This window comes from Biomphalaria glabrata, chromosome 16, assembly GCF_947242115.1.
Source record: "Biomphalaria glabrata chromosome 16, xgBioGlab47.1, whole genome shotgun sequence".
NCBI classification, from domain to species: Eukaryota; Metazoa; Mollusca; class Gastropoda; family Planorbidae; genus Biomphalaria; species Biomphalaria glabrata.
In genome coordinates this window covers 13,557,802-13,574,242 of record NC_074726.1, presented here as the reverse complement: position 1 = coordinate 13,574,242, position 16,441 = coordinate 13,557,802, and the positions used below count along the sequence as shown (strand labels likewise).

Below are 16,441 nucleotides of genomic sequence, written 5' to 3'. Positions count from 1 at the left end.
CGATGAAATAAGACTTATACGGTCTTACAGCGATGAAATAAGAATTATGCTGTCTTACAGTGAGGAAATATGACGTCTAATAAGATGTTCCTGCCTTCAGTTCTTCATCCCTGAACTTTTGTTTAGATTATTTTTCCAGTGTCCTCTAGCTATTCGGAGATAGTTAAGTATTTAAGTGATTTAAACAAGCAATAGAAAATAATACTTAAAAAAAAAAAAAAGCTTATCTAACGGAAAGAAGCGCTAATTACTGCCATTCATCTGAAAATTACAGTGCTTAGCTCCCTGCTTTGTAAAAACAAAATTAATTAATTAGTAATAGATAATTAATTAATTGGTTAATTGTTGGATTTATACGTGTATTGTCATCGACTATGAATAATTATGCAAAATGACAACTTGATCTGAGAATGGGACGTGGAAGAAAAAAAGTGTCAATCCATAGTAAGGGAGGAAATCCATATATACATCCACATCTCTAATTAAGTAGCATTTACTCCCTTTATTTCGATATCAAACAAAATTAATTCACCATCAACAATTAATGAACTAATTAGCTAATTTTTAAAAATTGATTTATGTCTTGTCAGGTTCTATGAATAATTGTGCAAGTTTTAATTTAATCTGAGAATGGAAAATGGGAGAAACAAAATGGACACGATAGACCGACAGAGTGAGTTGATAGAAGCTTTGCACGAAGCAACAATTTCACGCTAGAATACATCGACATTAGAATCTAGACCTAGCAGCACAGCTTATCTTGACTAAAAAAGAATATAAAAGATTAAATTCAACGTTTTGAAGATTCAGCTTGACAGATTTATATATTTATATTTCTTCCCCGTGCTGCATAAACAAAGAATAATAAGACGATTCAATGAGAAATACAGATCATGTAAGCTCGAGGTTATGACAAGAATAACACGTGACCATCAAAAACGACCAACACCATTGTAGTTAGGTGGACGGCCTGAAATCAGAATTTGAAATCTGAAGCATTGAGAAGCCCAGCGCGTTGCCGACTTGGCCACCACACCGCTGGACGTATCATAGCTCGCATTACTCTCAATGTCAACCCCCCCCCCTTTTATTCTTTCTCTTGTACTTTACCTGCACAGCGGTTTAAGTGTAACGTGGTCGACGATACATTCACCATTGACGCCACAGTTCAAAGTACAACTATCGACACATTGCGGTAAGCCATTGTCGTCTTTGCAGTACTGATGATCCGGGCATTTGTAGATTTCACAGCCGCTAACAGCTAAAGACAATTTCAATGGTTTAATTTATAAATTGTTATTGTCCTCTTGTAATTTATTTTTCTAACAATGCGTGCAACATTTTATATTTAATACAGAAAGATCGTTCATAGTCATGCAAATAAATTATTTTCATTTGTTGAAAAAAAAAAAGAAAACCTTCTGTTGAATACACTTTCATGTGCGGAGGCGTATCTAGGGTGGGGGGAGGGAGGGGAAGAATTTGAAAATCCCCCTGGGCCCCAACTTGATGGGGGCTCCCAAAATGTGTGTTTTTTACATTAAATATTAATTATTACGCAAAATGCAGGGTTCCCCAAAGAGGTCAAGCCCTCCGGGCCCCCAAAGGATTGCAAATTCCTAGCTACGCCACTGTTCAGGTGCCCTGTGTGGCGGAGGTGAAAGTCAGCCCCTAGTGATTTAAAGAAACTTGGGTTAACGTGACATTGTTTAACTCATCTGCTTCTAATGAATGATTGAAAGCAATGGCAGAAGTTAAAATGGGATTTGACCTTTGTGTGTTAGAAGCATTAGATCATTGATGCTCACAATTAAGAACTTTTTGTTTGGCAGATTCAAGGGTAAAAGGATCTTCTAAATCTGTACCCTCCCCTCCAATGTCCTGTAACACTCACGTTATACCAAACTTAAATGTTAGCCTCTACTGTTTCCGTCTTTAAAAAAAAATATACAATGACAAGAGGAGTTAACGAACACAAGGGGCGTATCGTATTATCTTTCCTTCCAGATGTTTTCTAGGAAAAGTTACCAACTTCGATCTTCATGAAAAATTGAATGATAATTGTGTCAACTCTAGTTAAATTTAAAGCCCCCCCCCCTTTTCCATTAGTAGCCATCATTATTGAGGTCTATAACTTGCGCCCTTCAGCAAAGTATGAATGTATGTAACATAACGTATTCAAATTAAATAACTTCTATGTTTCTAATACTGAAGTCAAATGAATCACATAACGCTCATAAACAGAGATATCAGGTCCAGCATCTTCATTTGCTAGACAAGATTTGAGAGGTCTATTTATAATATACTATACCGGTAATAAATTAAATAATACACATTACAAGTAGAAACACGCGAAGGCGTTTTCCAGACAAATATTTTTTTTTTCTTTGCTACCTACAAACGTCATTGAAAAGTCAAGTTTCAAAAGTAGCACAGACACACACAAAATATTGTTGTTACTTTCTTCACAATAGAAAATATTATTTACATTCTTAAGATTTTTTTTTCTTACAAGTTGAATATAAAAATACTTTTAAAAAAAACTTTGATTATATTGAGTGAAATTGCATCAATTATTTTGATTTCATCATGCAATTGATTTCTATGATTCAAAATCTAATTAAATACACGCAATACCATTTAGGTTAGTTTTCCAGAAAAAGATAAACCATTTTCTGGACCTTCTCTTTTTAGTGCGATCGGGAGCACCATTAGAAATAATACATTTGGTAGGGATTAATGAAACAATCTTCTGGTAGACATTGATACTGTACAATGGACTAAAGATGAACAGTTCTGAGAAAGAGAATGTAGTAATGAAGTCACAACAACTTCAATTTCCATTTCTAGAGAGACGAATTGTAATACATTTTTAATGTGTTAAATATATAGAGAGAGATTATAAAGCAATGAGCCCCCACTATGGCTGTCTTTCGTACCTTAAACTGGCCCCATGTGTTTGGTCCTGTTGGTGCCCTAAAGTCTAGTCCCTTTCTGGCCCCACAAGGATTTCATAAGAGTTTTGTCTCTACGCCCCCTGTCTGAGCCCAAGTTCACCCCTAAGCCTTCGTTTGGGCCATAATGGGCTCCTTGTGGTAAGTACAGGTTTGCACAGCTGGTGCCTTTATGAAGCCCGAAGAATTTGCTATCAAAGAAAGTGTCAGGTTGAGGCCTTAGAAAGAGTCCACTTCCTGTTCGACACGGTATCACCATGTCTACGGTATCACCATGTCTACGGTATCACCATGTCTACGGTATCACCATACATACGGTATCACCATGCATACGGTATCACCATGTCTACGGTATCACTATGTCTACGGTATCACCATACATACGGTATCACCATACATACGGTATCACCATACATACGGTATCACCATGTCTACGGTATCACCATGTCTACGGTATCACCATGTCTACGGTATCACCATGTCTACGGTATCACCATGTCTACGGTATCACCATGTCTACGATCTCACCATGTCTACGGTATCACCATGTCTACGGTATCACCATACATACGGTATCACCAATAACATGGAAAAGCTGCTAAGGGAAACGACTCATTGTGAATAACGATTAGCCACACAGGCCAAGTACCTTATAGACCTTCTATCAAACTCATTGTGTTCAGTGACTATAAAAACATAAAATTAAAACTCCGAAGTTGTAGAGGTTTTCAGTTTGACAATTTGTGTCTTCTTCATTTGTATTTGTCCACAAGACATCGCTATGTGGATGTATCATAACACTTCCTTACCAATTAGTCTAACCGAACGAGACAATAGTTTAAGCATTCACGCCCCAGAAGACTTACTCCGGCATCGTTTCTCTTTCATTGACAAATGTAAGTCAGAATGCATAGAAGCTTTTATACATCAAAGTTTTAATCGTACAATTTGAGAAAATAATAAACAATAGAATAAACCTAAGCTGAAACTCTAAAGAAACCCTCAGATATTAGGCCTATCTCTAAAAAAAACCTCAGATATTTCCTCTAAAATCCATCAAATATTAGCTCTAAAAAAACTCCGATATTACCTTTAAGTCCTCGAGTGAAAGAAGGAAGAGTATATATGGAATCAATGTCACTTGAAATTAGTCTTGGAAGCGTTTTGTCAGCCAACTCGGTGGCCAGCTCGTCCTTATATTGAAACTGAGCTGTGAAGTCAACAATTAAGCTGCCATTTCTAGAATATATACATTGAAGATGAAAGTTAAATTAAAGAACGATACACATACACACACCTACAACGCACACATGCACACTGACACAAGCAATCATACACACGTGCATACATACACAGAGTGGTGTTATGTTTATGTCATGCCAGACTTTCTATTCCATGTAGATAGAGGCTTCATACATTCATCCCAAAACTCTTTTAATCCAATAATTGCAGGTTTTGCAGCTATAAGTAGATGTAGTTCTATGTGATATTTAAAACGTATTAACTTATATCGTTGTTTGATGTTTATTTAAGGATTGCATGAAATAATAATCATCTTACCTGAACGTTATAGACGTAATATTCTGAAACGCTGAGACCCCATCGAAATATTTAAGGATCTGGTGAGTACAAAAATGATAGCCTTTAAAAAAATAATAATAAAAAAACAAGTGACTTGTCGATGTGTTCGTGTACATGACTCTAGTGCAGGGGTGGGAAAATTACGGCCCGCGGGCCACATGCGGCCCGCCGAAGAGTTTTATGTGGCCCGCGGCACCTAAAGAAATCAGGTGTGCCCAAACATTACACACATATAAAAATGCAAATATATTAAAAATAAATAATTGTAAATAACTATAGAAATTACTGAAACTTGTTATTCTTATCAGTTAGGATGAAGAGGCTAAAGAAACATTGTCTCTAAACGTCATTCTAAACAGTTTAAAGTAAACGAAAATTATTTTAAATGGCAATATTTCGAAACATTCAAAGACAAATTATTCAATGCTATGAAGAACTGTGTTGAAAGTGTTGGGTTGGCCTGTAAAAGATGGCAAGGGTAACAACTGATGGAGCCCGTGCTTTGACTGAGAAAAACAGGCTTTTTAATATAATAAAGAACAATTTCCCAACCATAAACTCGTAACGGGCAAGTTTACATAAAGCTTCATTGAATTACAATGTTGATATGATATCAGTTAAGTAGATCATAAGGATAGGTAAACTATGCAGCTTCCCAGGGCCTACAATTGTTGTGCGCCTTGCACAGGATGCATATTCTGTTAAATTAGAGAAGAAATAGCGAAACTTTTCCTCAATGTTATTGTTGAAGTACATCAGGATTTTAATAAATTGCAAACTTTTTAGTTTTTTTGATGTACATTTTTATTTTTCTATTTTATTTTGGGCAACCAAATTCACTTCGGCTAGGGCCTCCAATTATCTAAGGTTGGCCCCGACTGGCAGTTCCGATTTGATGATGATTAATTGAATTAATAAATATTAAGATGGCATGATAAATTCATGTGATTTGATGATGATTAATGAAGATTTGGAAACAAAACATTCCAATGTTCGGTAACACAGTAGTAACCGCTGGCCCAGCATTAGAAGAACATGAAATCTCAAGGAAGATATTGTTAGGTTCCTTGAAGGAAATTGACTGGGACCTTGTTGCTAATATTTCCATTGAAGAGTTGAAGAAAGACTTCATGTTTATCATCTGAAGCATTGCAATAGGTTGCTTGCACATGAAATGTATGTGCATCTTAAATCTTTTCAAAAAAAAAGCTATTCCATTTCTTGAGACCAGCAAGTGAAATCAGGTTTTTTGATTTTCATTGCTGAAAGGTGAAACTATTTCTAGTGAAATGCTTGAAAAGTACAAGACTTATTTGGATTCCTTGATTGTGGAATTTGAAAGCAAATTTCAAGACGTCAAGAATCTGGAACCAGTTTTCAATACCCTCAGCTTACCCTTTAATGCAGAAGCTGATTCAGCTCCAGAGGACATACCTCCAAGCAAATTATTAACTGAAAGGGAAGTTTCAGTCAGTTCTTACGCGGGAGTTTCATGGATGCCAGAAGCTGTATTTCCGCACTTGATAAAACCTTGCTGCTAAACTATCGCATTATATGGAACCACAATCATCTGTGAACAAGCTTTTTTTTTTTGAAAATTATCAAGTGTTAGAACATATCGTTGCTGATTGACTGTATTTCACAGCAGTCACAAGAAAAAAAAACAACTCCTAAGCTAGTTCCACGGTTTCGGAACATTATGCACGAGAGTAAATAGTTTTGTACTTCATATTAAGTACTATTCTACATTTGTGGTGAAATGTTGTGATGTAAACAGACAATAGCAAAATTTTAAAAAATTGTTCGTAAAATTAGTTCAAGAAATTGCTTAATCTTGCTGTAATTCCTCAATTGGGAGTACAATATAATATATTGTTGTAACTCTAGGTTAGGCACTCAACGAATAGGCATGCAACTCAACACAGTGTAATAGGAAATAAATACAGGTGTTTATTCACTAGGACAAACACATAGCATCCTTCAGCTTCCTCAGAGTCTTTCTACTAATTTACCAGTCCTTTAGACAGCAACCCGAATGTGGACCAACGACAGCCTTCCCCGCTTCGCTCCAGGTCCCTTCTACAACCTTCAGGCAGCACCAAAAGCTGGCTTCTTAGTTTCCAAACATTCAGACTCTTCACAATCCCTGATGCAATGTTATTATCTCCGTTCTAGTCTCTTCCTGTTTACGTTCACTAGTGCGCTAGTGCGCACCTCAAGCACTGGTGCAAGGCAGGGTTACAACACTACCCCCACCTTAGTCTTTTCGTCCCGAAAAGAAACATGTTCACGGTTGGCCAGTGCAGGTGGAGGTCGGTCAGTGGGAGTCACAGATTGCATTGATCGTGCTCCCCACAAAGCAATCCACACTGCTCTCTGCAGGTGCCGCTTTCTCCTTCTGCTCCAATTGACCTGCCTTTGGTTAAGGGGAAGTCGTTTCCGTTGTCTGGCCTTTCTCTTAGTTACCACCGACGGCAGACTCATGGCAAGAAGCGATGCAGTGGATGTCATAGCGTAGGTCATCAAGACCATTTGTCTTACACGTTGCTCCAGCAGGCTTTCTCGATGTGCCGTGGGCCCCCAGGAGGCCAGGTTGTCAAACACGGTATAATCTTTAAGCCTGTCTGAAAGACATATCTGTGGGGCACGTTTACAACGTCCTATGTGTCCATCTGCTGTACCACCATCAGCGCTTCTCTTGCTGATACTGGTATCAGGACAAATACTTAGTTGGCAGGTCTTCCGGTGCTCGAATTCTCCCTTTGAGGAGGTCCCGTCATCACAGTTATTTTTCAACGTCTGAGTGTAGGCAGGAATCACGATAGCATGATCAGATCTGTGCTCAGTACTTTCACAACAAATGTTAGGATTCTTGTCGTAGGAGCCAAGCTTGCACGGCTCACTATTACAGTCATAGACAGCGCCACCATCAACGGCGTCTCCGTTGAGTAACGGATTGTTTATACCTGTCGACATGGTAGCCATCTGATCGTCGGTCTTGCTCATCACGGTATCAAACGTATCATCAGTCTTGTTCAGCGAGGTACTGATACCTATCTGTTTAATCATGGTACAGATCTGCTCGTTGACCTCTTTTAGCTGTACCTGGAACGAGTTCATCTGATCTGTCACGGTATTCATGAGCTCTCTGATATCTGGTTGTACTTCGAACAGATACGAGTCCGGATCTTCATCTTCGTCCAGCAAGGCTTGTCGAAGGTGTTCTCTCATTTTTTCTTTGGCACAGAAGATCCTCAGCTCCCTGGCTCGGAGCTCCTCTTTTAACTGTTTACAGCTTAGTTCATCTAGCTTCCTCAGCGTTGTCATTGTTTCCTTTCGTTGAGCTGCCTAAATCCCACTTCTGATACCAATTGTTGTAACTCTAGGTTAGGCACTCAACGAATAGGCATGCAACTCAACACAGTGTAACAGGAAATAAATACAGGTGTTTATTCACTAGGACAAACACATAGCATCCTTCAGCTTCCTCAGAGTCTTTCTACTAATTTACCAGTCCTTTAGACAGCAACCCGAATGTGGACCAACGACAGCCTTCCCCGCTTCGCTCCAGGTCCCTTCTACAACCTTCAGGCAGCACCAAAAGCTGGCTTCTTAGTTTCCAAACATTCAGACTCTTCACAATCCCTGATGCAATGTTATTATCTCCGTTCTAGTCTCTTCCTGTTTACGTTCACTAGTGCGCTAGTGCGCACCTCAAGCACTGGTGCAAGGCAGGGTTACAACAATATATATGTATATACTTTTTTATATCTTTAATTATGCGGCCCTCCAGTCCCCAATTTTTTTAATGCGGCCCACGGTAGAAAAAGGTTGCCCACCCAGGCTCTAGTGTAAAACTATATTTAGTATTGAGATAAGTAGGTCCTATGTTTAATTTGTAAGGGTGTGCACTTTTGTCATGTCATCTTAACAGCCAATCCTTACAGAGTCATTTTCTGGAATGTTTGTGGAATCAGTTTTTCAATGACGTCAAGAATTCTCTACTTTACATCGAACTTGTATAGACTCAACTATTTAAAGGCGTTGATTTGGCTCATGATTAGATCAATGAAATCAGGCGCAAATTTAGCCACAAGATATGCACTGCAGTAACATAAAGGAACTTAGGAGCCACAGGGGCATTTGGAAGATAGTCGTTTATTACATTTAGGAAGAAAGTATGGCTCAGTGGAGTAGCTAGGGTATATGCAGGGCCGGTCCTACGGGTTGCGGGGCCCTAGGCGAAACGGATAGCGCGGGGCCTAGTTTGGGTTGTGATAAGGATAATAAGTGAAAATTAAGATTTTGTTTTAGAAAATAAATTCGTCTTTGCATTTTATTTATACTTAACTAAGTACAAAATTGCTGTCCAATTAACTTTACGAGCCATCTACAATAGATAGTAGTTTTCTAACAAAAAGCCGATAAACATACAGATCTGCCTTTTACATTTACTATCGACTAGCAAAATATCGCTTTTGTTTATTTTTTGTATATAAGGGGTCGAGATAGATTTAGATCTATATTTGTATGCCAGTGACTATTAAAGTAAATTAAGTATTTGAACTTCTTGTTTTGGTTAAAATTCGGCTTATTATTACATTTTTATTAAATGAAAGCTGACTATGCCTTTTTTTTTATCGCGAGTAGGATTTGCGTTTTCTATATTGAATGACACATGGAAATGACAATTTTGTCTGTTTTAATATTTGCATCAGTTTTCAGAAGATTCTCATAATATCTGGACATTTTCATGACATTTTCATGACTTTTTCTTATATTTTATAATTTCAGGAGAATTCCGGGAACCCTTTTAATAATAAGTTAAAATGGTTTAATTTAATAATTTACACCTAGAATTCGCATCGCGCGGGGCCTATGAAAGTGCGGCCGCATAGGTTGCAGTGGCCTAAGACCGGCCCTGGGTATATGACGCCCGTTGCGGCAGCTCCTCATGATGCCCTCCAAAACAAAATAAATAAAACAGTGAAAAGATTTTGTCCCCCCCCCCCCAAAAAAAAAATAATGTGTATTCATCTTCATTGTTAAAGTATAGAAAAAAATCAATAGTAGGCCTACAAAATATAAATAATAATAAAGGCAATGTATTCGATTCTGAAGATTAAAGATGAGATCCGTGTTTCATGCAAAGCCAGATACAACCAGCATATTTTTCTGAGTCAGACAAAGCCATTGCCCGCTGGAGGTTTATTTTATATTGTCTTCGTTTTCTGCGCTTGTCTTCAAGGAAAGTTTTTCTCTGGATCTCAAGTGTATGTACCGCGATTGTTGTGAGAGCTCTCCAACTGTCTCTTTCAGAGGGCCATCTGCTGCCAGCTACTATACTACAAATAAATCATGTGCTTCCATACAGGCAAAATTATCATTAAATGTTATCGAAATCAATTCGTTCCACCAGCTCTTATTTAATGGACAAAATTGCCAATTTTTTTATCGTTGATCGCAATCAATTCTTGGTCAAGTTTCGTTTGGATAAACTATGTCACATGTAGAGCCCCCACTTTAGTCATTGTCAGAATTAGGCGAATCTAGATTTTCGGGACTGAATCATCTACGATTCTAGCCGATAGTTGTTGTTTTTTTTTTAATAAAACTCAACATAAGTCCACAGGTTAGGCCTTTTTGTTTTGGAACTTCGGAGGCTTCTGAAAAAACTGTGACCAACCTTTGAAGCCTCTTTCGCTATAGACGAAGTTTTTTTTTTAAAGTCGCTAGTGGTGCTATCGAGATTGATTTCGATCTGAGGACTCAATAGTTGTGAAGGCAAAAATAAAATCACATTTATCTGCAGATGATGAAGTTGCACAAGTCAGACTTAGTCAGTTGATTATTTCTTGAACGATGCGGTTCAAGGAAAAAATAAGTGTTACGTCTTCATATTGGATGAGACTCTTTAGACATGAAAACGACAAATCACAGTTTATAAATACTTTAATCTTTATTAATACTGGAAACACTTTCTTGTTCATATTCCTCCATTTTTTATTCTTCCCTCCTTTCAACACGCAATCGCACCATTTCACATTCACACTAAGATGCGCACGTAACAATAAGTTTCCTTCCGAAGCTATTTCTTCAGTGTTAATACAGAATCTCCAGCTTTTTCGCCTGGGTCATTTTTTGCAGCATTTGAAATTCTGCAGTAGTCCCTCAATCTGAATAGGCCTTAAATGTGTTTGTCAAAGGAAACACTGGCTTCAGTCTCTAATGGACAATTCGTATTTTTGAAGGTAAACTCAATGTATGTGATATAATTAAAAGACTGCTTAGTAGAAGACTTGTCATCTCTACTAGCCAATGTCTCCAGAGTTTCTAGAATTTTTTGAAAATGTATCTCTAATGATCTCTACGGCTTCTCCTCTGACACTCATGTGCGTTTCAATAAAGTGCTCGAGACTAGAAGCAATGAAAGAATTTCAAAATGACTAAAACTCAAAAGAATAAAAGTAAACTGAAAATAAATTAGACATCTACATCTACTAGAGTCTAGAGTTATATTCTGATAAAATCTAAATGTAGATGAAACCACTGTACCGGACAATGAAGCAAAAAATATTTAATCCACAGATATCATGCAAAGGTTAGAGGTACTATAATAAATGTGTCCCTCATATAAAACAAGTGCATTGAACATGAAGTAACGACAAATACTGTGTGCCTTCGGAGATTTAAACAAATCTAATAAATCTGTTCTACAGCTTACATTTAGTTTAAAGAAAATATAGGAGATGGAAAAAAAAAAAAGTATATTTTCATGTACCGAGTGTAGGTAGATCAAGTTCAAGGAAATAGGAACTAAATAAATACTGGGGGGGGGGGGGGGGACTTTGATGCCCCTTACCACTTGATGTTCCGTGCGGCCCACACCAGACGCACATTGCTAGTTCAACTACTGGGATGACAATCGTGTATCTTGAAAGTGGAGGAAAGGGTGGCTGAATATAGGCTGGTGTAACCTTGAGGAAGACTATGTGGAGAATTAGTATGTATCGGTTGAATTATGACGTAACCACGAGTACGTCCATCGCAGTCGAGGTTAGCTGGGAGAGAAAGTGGGAATCAAGGTGATGAGGGAAATGAAAACGTCAGTTCCTAGAAAGAGTTGTATTTCTTTTTCAATTGTTTAACATATTATTTGTTCATGTGTGTTTTTGAGCTAGACGGGCCTTAGAATGGAACCCACAGTCCACAAGACGTAGAGGAATACCAAGATGAATCCGAGAAGACAGGAAAAAGCTGGGAAGCTATTAAAAAACCAGCAAGAGACCGTGGAAAGTGGCGTGTTTTTACTGAGACACTATGTTCCATGAGGAACCAGTAAGAGATGTGGAGAGTGGCTAGATTTTACTGAGACCCTATGTTCCACGAGGAACCAGCAAGAGACCGTGGAGAGAGGCGTGTTTTTACTGAGACCCTATGTTCCACGATGAGCGAAAAGGAAAGATATTGATGATAAAATTGTTTGTACATACACTAACACTGTAGTTATAAGCTGTGTATATATTGTCAATAATAGTTATGTTCATTTTTGTTTTTAAAAAAAGGCTGTTCAAGTTTTATTCAAATTCTACATTAAGTTTAAAACGGTTTAATTGGACTGGCTGTCTCTAGCCCGGTCCCGCGGGTACCTTGCTACGCAACCGATACATAAAGTATATCAAAGCCATCAATTAATTCCAAAACAAAACTGATTCTATACTTTTTACTCTATGTTTCTTGTATAAAGCGGGACAAGGACGAGAAGAAATGTTAATGCCTTACTCCAAAATCTTCTTTCGAATTGATCCAAGGAGTTCTGGGAGAAGGCGCTAATGATAAAGAACAAAATATTTACAAACAAAAAAAACGTTTTTTAAAAAACGCTTTAAAAAAAAAGAAGAAAATACATCCGTTAAGCATCTTATAGAGTGATTATTTCGCTCTTAATAACTAAAGAATGTTATTTTAAAAAAAAAAAAAGATTATCAATAGCTATTGTATGTTTAAATGTATGGTGTAGAATCTTGAAATGTTCTCTTCAAAGAACAGTTTGAATCTATTTCGTTGCTAACGTATTCCAGGAAAAAACAATTCAATTTAAAGATAAAACATCACATTAATGTCAACATTTATTCTTTAAAAGTTGTGATAAATGTTGTTTTTACTTTATTTATAATCGAGAATGGAATAACTTCAAATACATCCGTTAATTTCTACTACGAAAAGGCTTCGCGCTCCTCTTTCCGGAAATAGATACTAGACACGCATACATGTACCTTAGTGTACGGCCATGTCACAAAATCCACAGGGCTCGCAAAGACCTTCCTGCAGAGCTAGGGACAAAAAATGAGATGCCAACGATAGATGCAATAGGAAGACAGCATAAAGGAATGAAGAGGTCTATCATTGAAAGATGGCAAAAGACATGAAAAAATGGAAAGAGAGGGTCAACAAATCATGTGTAGTGTCCCAAAGTTCCAAAAGACAAATGGAAGAGCTTTTTCATGAAAGATGCTTTTCCAAAACACTCACGAATCCTAAAGATAACATGCACCCATTAAACCACTGTTACATAAGATCTGAATGAAATGGTCGTCTCCTTTCCATTAGGACAAAAACAGAAAGATTTAAAAACTCCTTCATCCCACTTTCGGTCAGAGTGTTACAAGATCAGCTGTCGTCATCGAGAAGTACATAGAAGTATAATTTATAAAGCGCTGGTTATGAGTGTGCAAGTGTTTCGAGTGTGAATGTTATTCTTATTTGCATCTATATTGTTATTGTACAGTAGTTACGCTGAGTTTGTCAATTGTACTCAAACTGAATTTCCATTTGATTGGATCAATAAAAAAATATCTTATCTTATCGTATTACATTAAAATGATGGATTAAAAGAATACGAGACACTGAACTTTCTTACCTTTGATTTGAATGTTTGACTTTTATTTTTATACTCCTCTGAATTGGAATCACCAAGTTTACTTGTATACAACTCATTTTTGTATTTAATACTGAAATTTAATGCAATATTACCAGCTGTGGAATAAAAAAAAAAGCTTAACAGTTATGTCATCCAGTAGAGAGATAGTAAAAAAACAGCATTTTGTTACATAGCACAACCGATGGTCATAGATGAATGAGCTCATTAAATTAGATCATTTGTAACTATAAAATGTTTCGGATGTTCCTTCAGAGTTGAAGATAATCTACTTCGTAGTCCAAACCTCCCGAAGGATCACGAGGGATGGCTGCGGGCAGGGTATGAACCCTGGTTCATCCAGACAACCAAAAGATTTGCCGCAGCCAGCCACAGTCACGTCTTGCATTTGTTTATTTAAAAAAATATATTTTCGTAAATTTCAAACTTACTTTTAAGCGTTGGCGATTGGCCAGACTTCGGGGATGCTGTATGTGGCGACGTACTTGAAGCTGTGGTTGAAGCTGAAGTCAAGTTGCTGGTTGTAGATGCTATAGACGTGCTCTGTGTTGCTGCGACTGTTGTATTGCTGAATGTGGAGTTTGCAAGATCTGTGGTAGCAGCGGTAGCAGTGAAACTCATAAAGTACAGAGCACAAAGAGAGGTGTGAAGTACTGTAAGGTACTTGGTTGAGAATCTGATGGCAGTCATACTGAACACTTTGGGAAGAATTAACGCTTGGTTCCGTTTTGTGTCTTCAAAGTCGAGAAATTAACAACTATAATTCGTAGTCTAATTGATCAAACGAAAAAAAAAATACACACTTAAAACCCTGTAATTAAAAGGAATGACATGCTCCATTGGTTCTGTTTTTAACGACAGTGTACTCTACTCTAAAGCAATATTCTTATTCATCTACTCTAGTCTCTATGCATTATTCTTATACTCTACTCTCTATGCATTATTCATCTACTCTAGTCTCTATGCAATATTCTTATACTCTACACTCTATGCATTATTCTTATACTCTACTCTCTATGCAATATTCTTATACTCTACTCTCTATGCAATATTCTTATACTCTAGTCTCTATGCAATATTCTTATACTCTACTCTCTATGCAATATTCTTATACTCTACTCTCTATGCATTATTCTTATACTCTACTCTCTATGCATTATTATTATACTCTACTCTCTATGCAATATTCTTATACTTTACTCTCTATGCAATATTCTTATACTCTACTCTCTGTGCAATATTCTTATACTCCACTCTCTATGCAATATTCTTATACTCTACTCTCTATGCAATATTCTTATACTCTACTCTCTATGCAATATTCTTATACTCTACTCTCTATGCATTATTCTTATACTCTACTCTCTATGCAATATTCTTATACTCTACTCTCTATGCAATATTCTTATACTCTACTCTCTATGCAATATTCTTATACTCTACTCTCTATGCAATATTCTTATACTCTACTCTCTATGCAATATTCTTATACTCTACTCTCTATGCAATATTCTTTTACTCTACACTCAACTCTGGGTCACTTTGGGCGACAATGGAAAAGTGCAACGTAAATAAAGACGACATAAAAGGAGTCCAGAAAGTGCCAGGCCACTAGTGCGCGTACAACAAAAACATAAGAGACTGGTTTGAAACCATGGAGGTAGACCAGACCGTCTACATTATCATCTCCCTTCAATACATAATTAGATATGCTCTCGAGGAAGAAGAATTTCCAACTTGCGCTTTGCGGGTCCCACGACAATTTATTTACTGACATTTCGTTCACCGACAAATCTTTCACGATCTTTCGTTCACCCGATTATTCGTTCACCCGACTATTCGTTCACCCGATATTTCGTACACACGACTATTCGTTCACCCGACATATCGCTCACCGACAACTTGCTCACACACAACTTGTTCACCGAGAGTTGGTTTCAGATGAAGTAATAGAACCTGCACTACTGGCCAATATTGCACACAGTCCACAGCAGTGCAAAACTCAAACACAATGGAAAGACAAAAACATAGCCCTCGAAACTAAACCCAGACTGATGCGCTCCCTGTTTCTAGCCACCTAGGCTTGCAAATATTGGAGGCTAACTGTAGATCTATAGAGGAGGATCCGAGCAATGGAATTGAGATATATTACATACACTGACCGCATCACAAACAAAGAGATTAGAGGCAGTATTAGTCCAGCTATTTACCCCACAATGACCGTCTAACTACTGTCAAACACGCAAACTTTAACTCTATGGCCATATCACAAGGTTCTCAGGGCTCAAAAATACCTTCCTGCAGAGAACAGAACCAGGAAAAAAAGAAGAAGAGACAGACAGAGAAAGCGATGGCACAACAACATAAAACTTTGAAAGAGATTCTAACCAAGCCAAAAGATAAAGAGTAATAGAGGAAGACGGTCAACAGATCTTGTGTGGTGACCCAAAAGTCCAACAGACTAAGGGATAGGTGAAGGTGAAGACCTAAACTAAAACAGTAATATACAAAGGTTAGTGCGTCAATTTAATCAACTTTCTGCCACAGATGTGTCCAAATAAATGAAACTGGCTAACTTTTATTGAAACTACATTGAGAAAGTAAAATAAATATCTTTACTATTGTCCTTTTTCTTAAAGATATACTTTTAACTTTTTTAAACATAAATGTGTAAATGGCGCATAGATTTGCGTAAGAAGTAGAACACAATCTGAACTTCGCGTAAGGCTACAAGTGACTTACATTAGAGCACAAAAAAAAGTTAATCCTTTGAAGAATAGCACACAACAGAATCCAACATGTTCCAGTTTTCTAATCCATTAGTCAACATGCTAAGTAAATCCTTCAGTTTGTACAAAGTCAAAACGAAACAAAAGTGTGTCGTACAACTACCAAGAAGTAGCTTCTTAAAACACATGATCAGCGCCTGCGACACACAAAAAGATAACACACACACATGTAAGAATCA

The 16,441-nt window shown here is 37.4% G+C and overlaps 1 protein-coding gene across 3 annotated transcripts in view; it reads right to left on the bottom strand.

The window, feature by feature from the left end:
- LOC106066512 (uncharacterized) overlaps nt 1–16,441 on the bottom strand; it is a 39,057-nt gene extending 22,616 nt beyond the window's left edge. The window contains exons 1-6 of one of the 3 annotated variants that reach the window (XM_056014015.1): nt 16,216–16,441; nt 13,905–14,284; nt 13,456–13,571; nt 4,515–4,573; nt 4,045–4,193; nt 1,111–1,261 (exon numbers count right to left, since the gene is read on the bottom strand). In XM_056014015.1, coding sequence (XP_055869990.1) covers nt 1,111–1,261; nt 4,045–4,193; nt 4,515–4,573; nt 13,456–13,571; nt 13,905–14,163 — 734 coding nt within the window. In that variant the 5' untranslated portion in view covers nt 14,164–14,284; nt 16,216–16,441. The remainder of the gene's footprint in view (nt 1–1,110; nt 1,262–4,044; nt 4,194–4,514; nt 4,574–13,455; nt 13,572–13,904; nt 14,285–16,215) is intronic. The other 2 variants (XM_056014016.1, XM_056014017.1) reach the window with 2 other exon arrangements.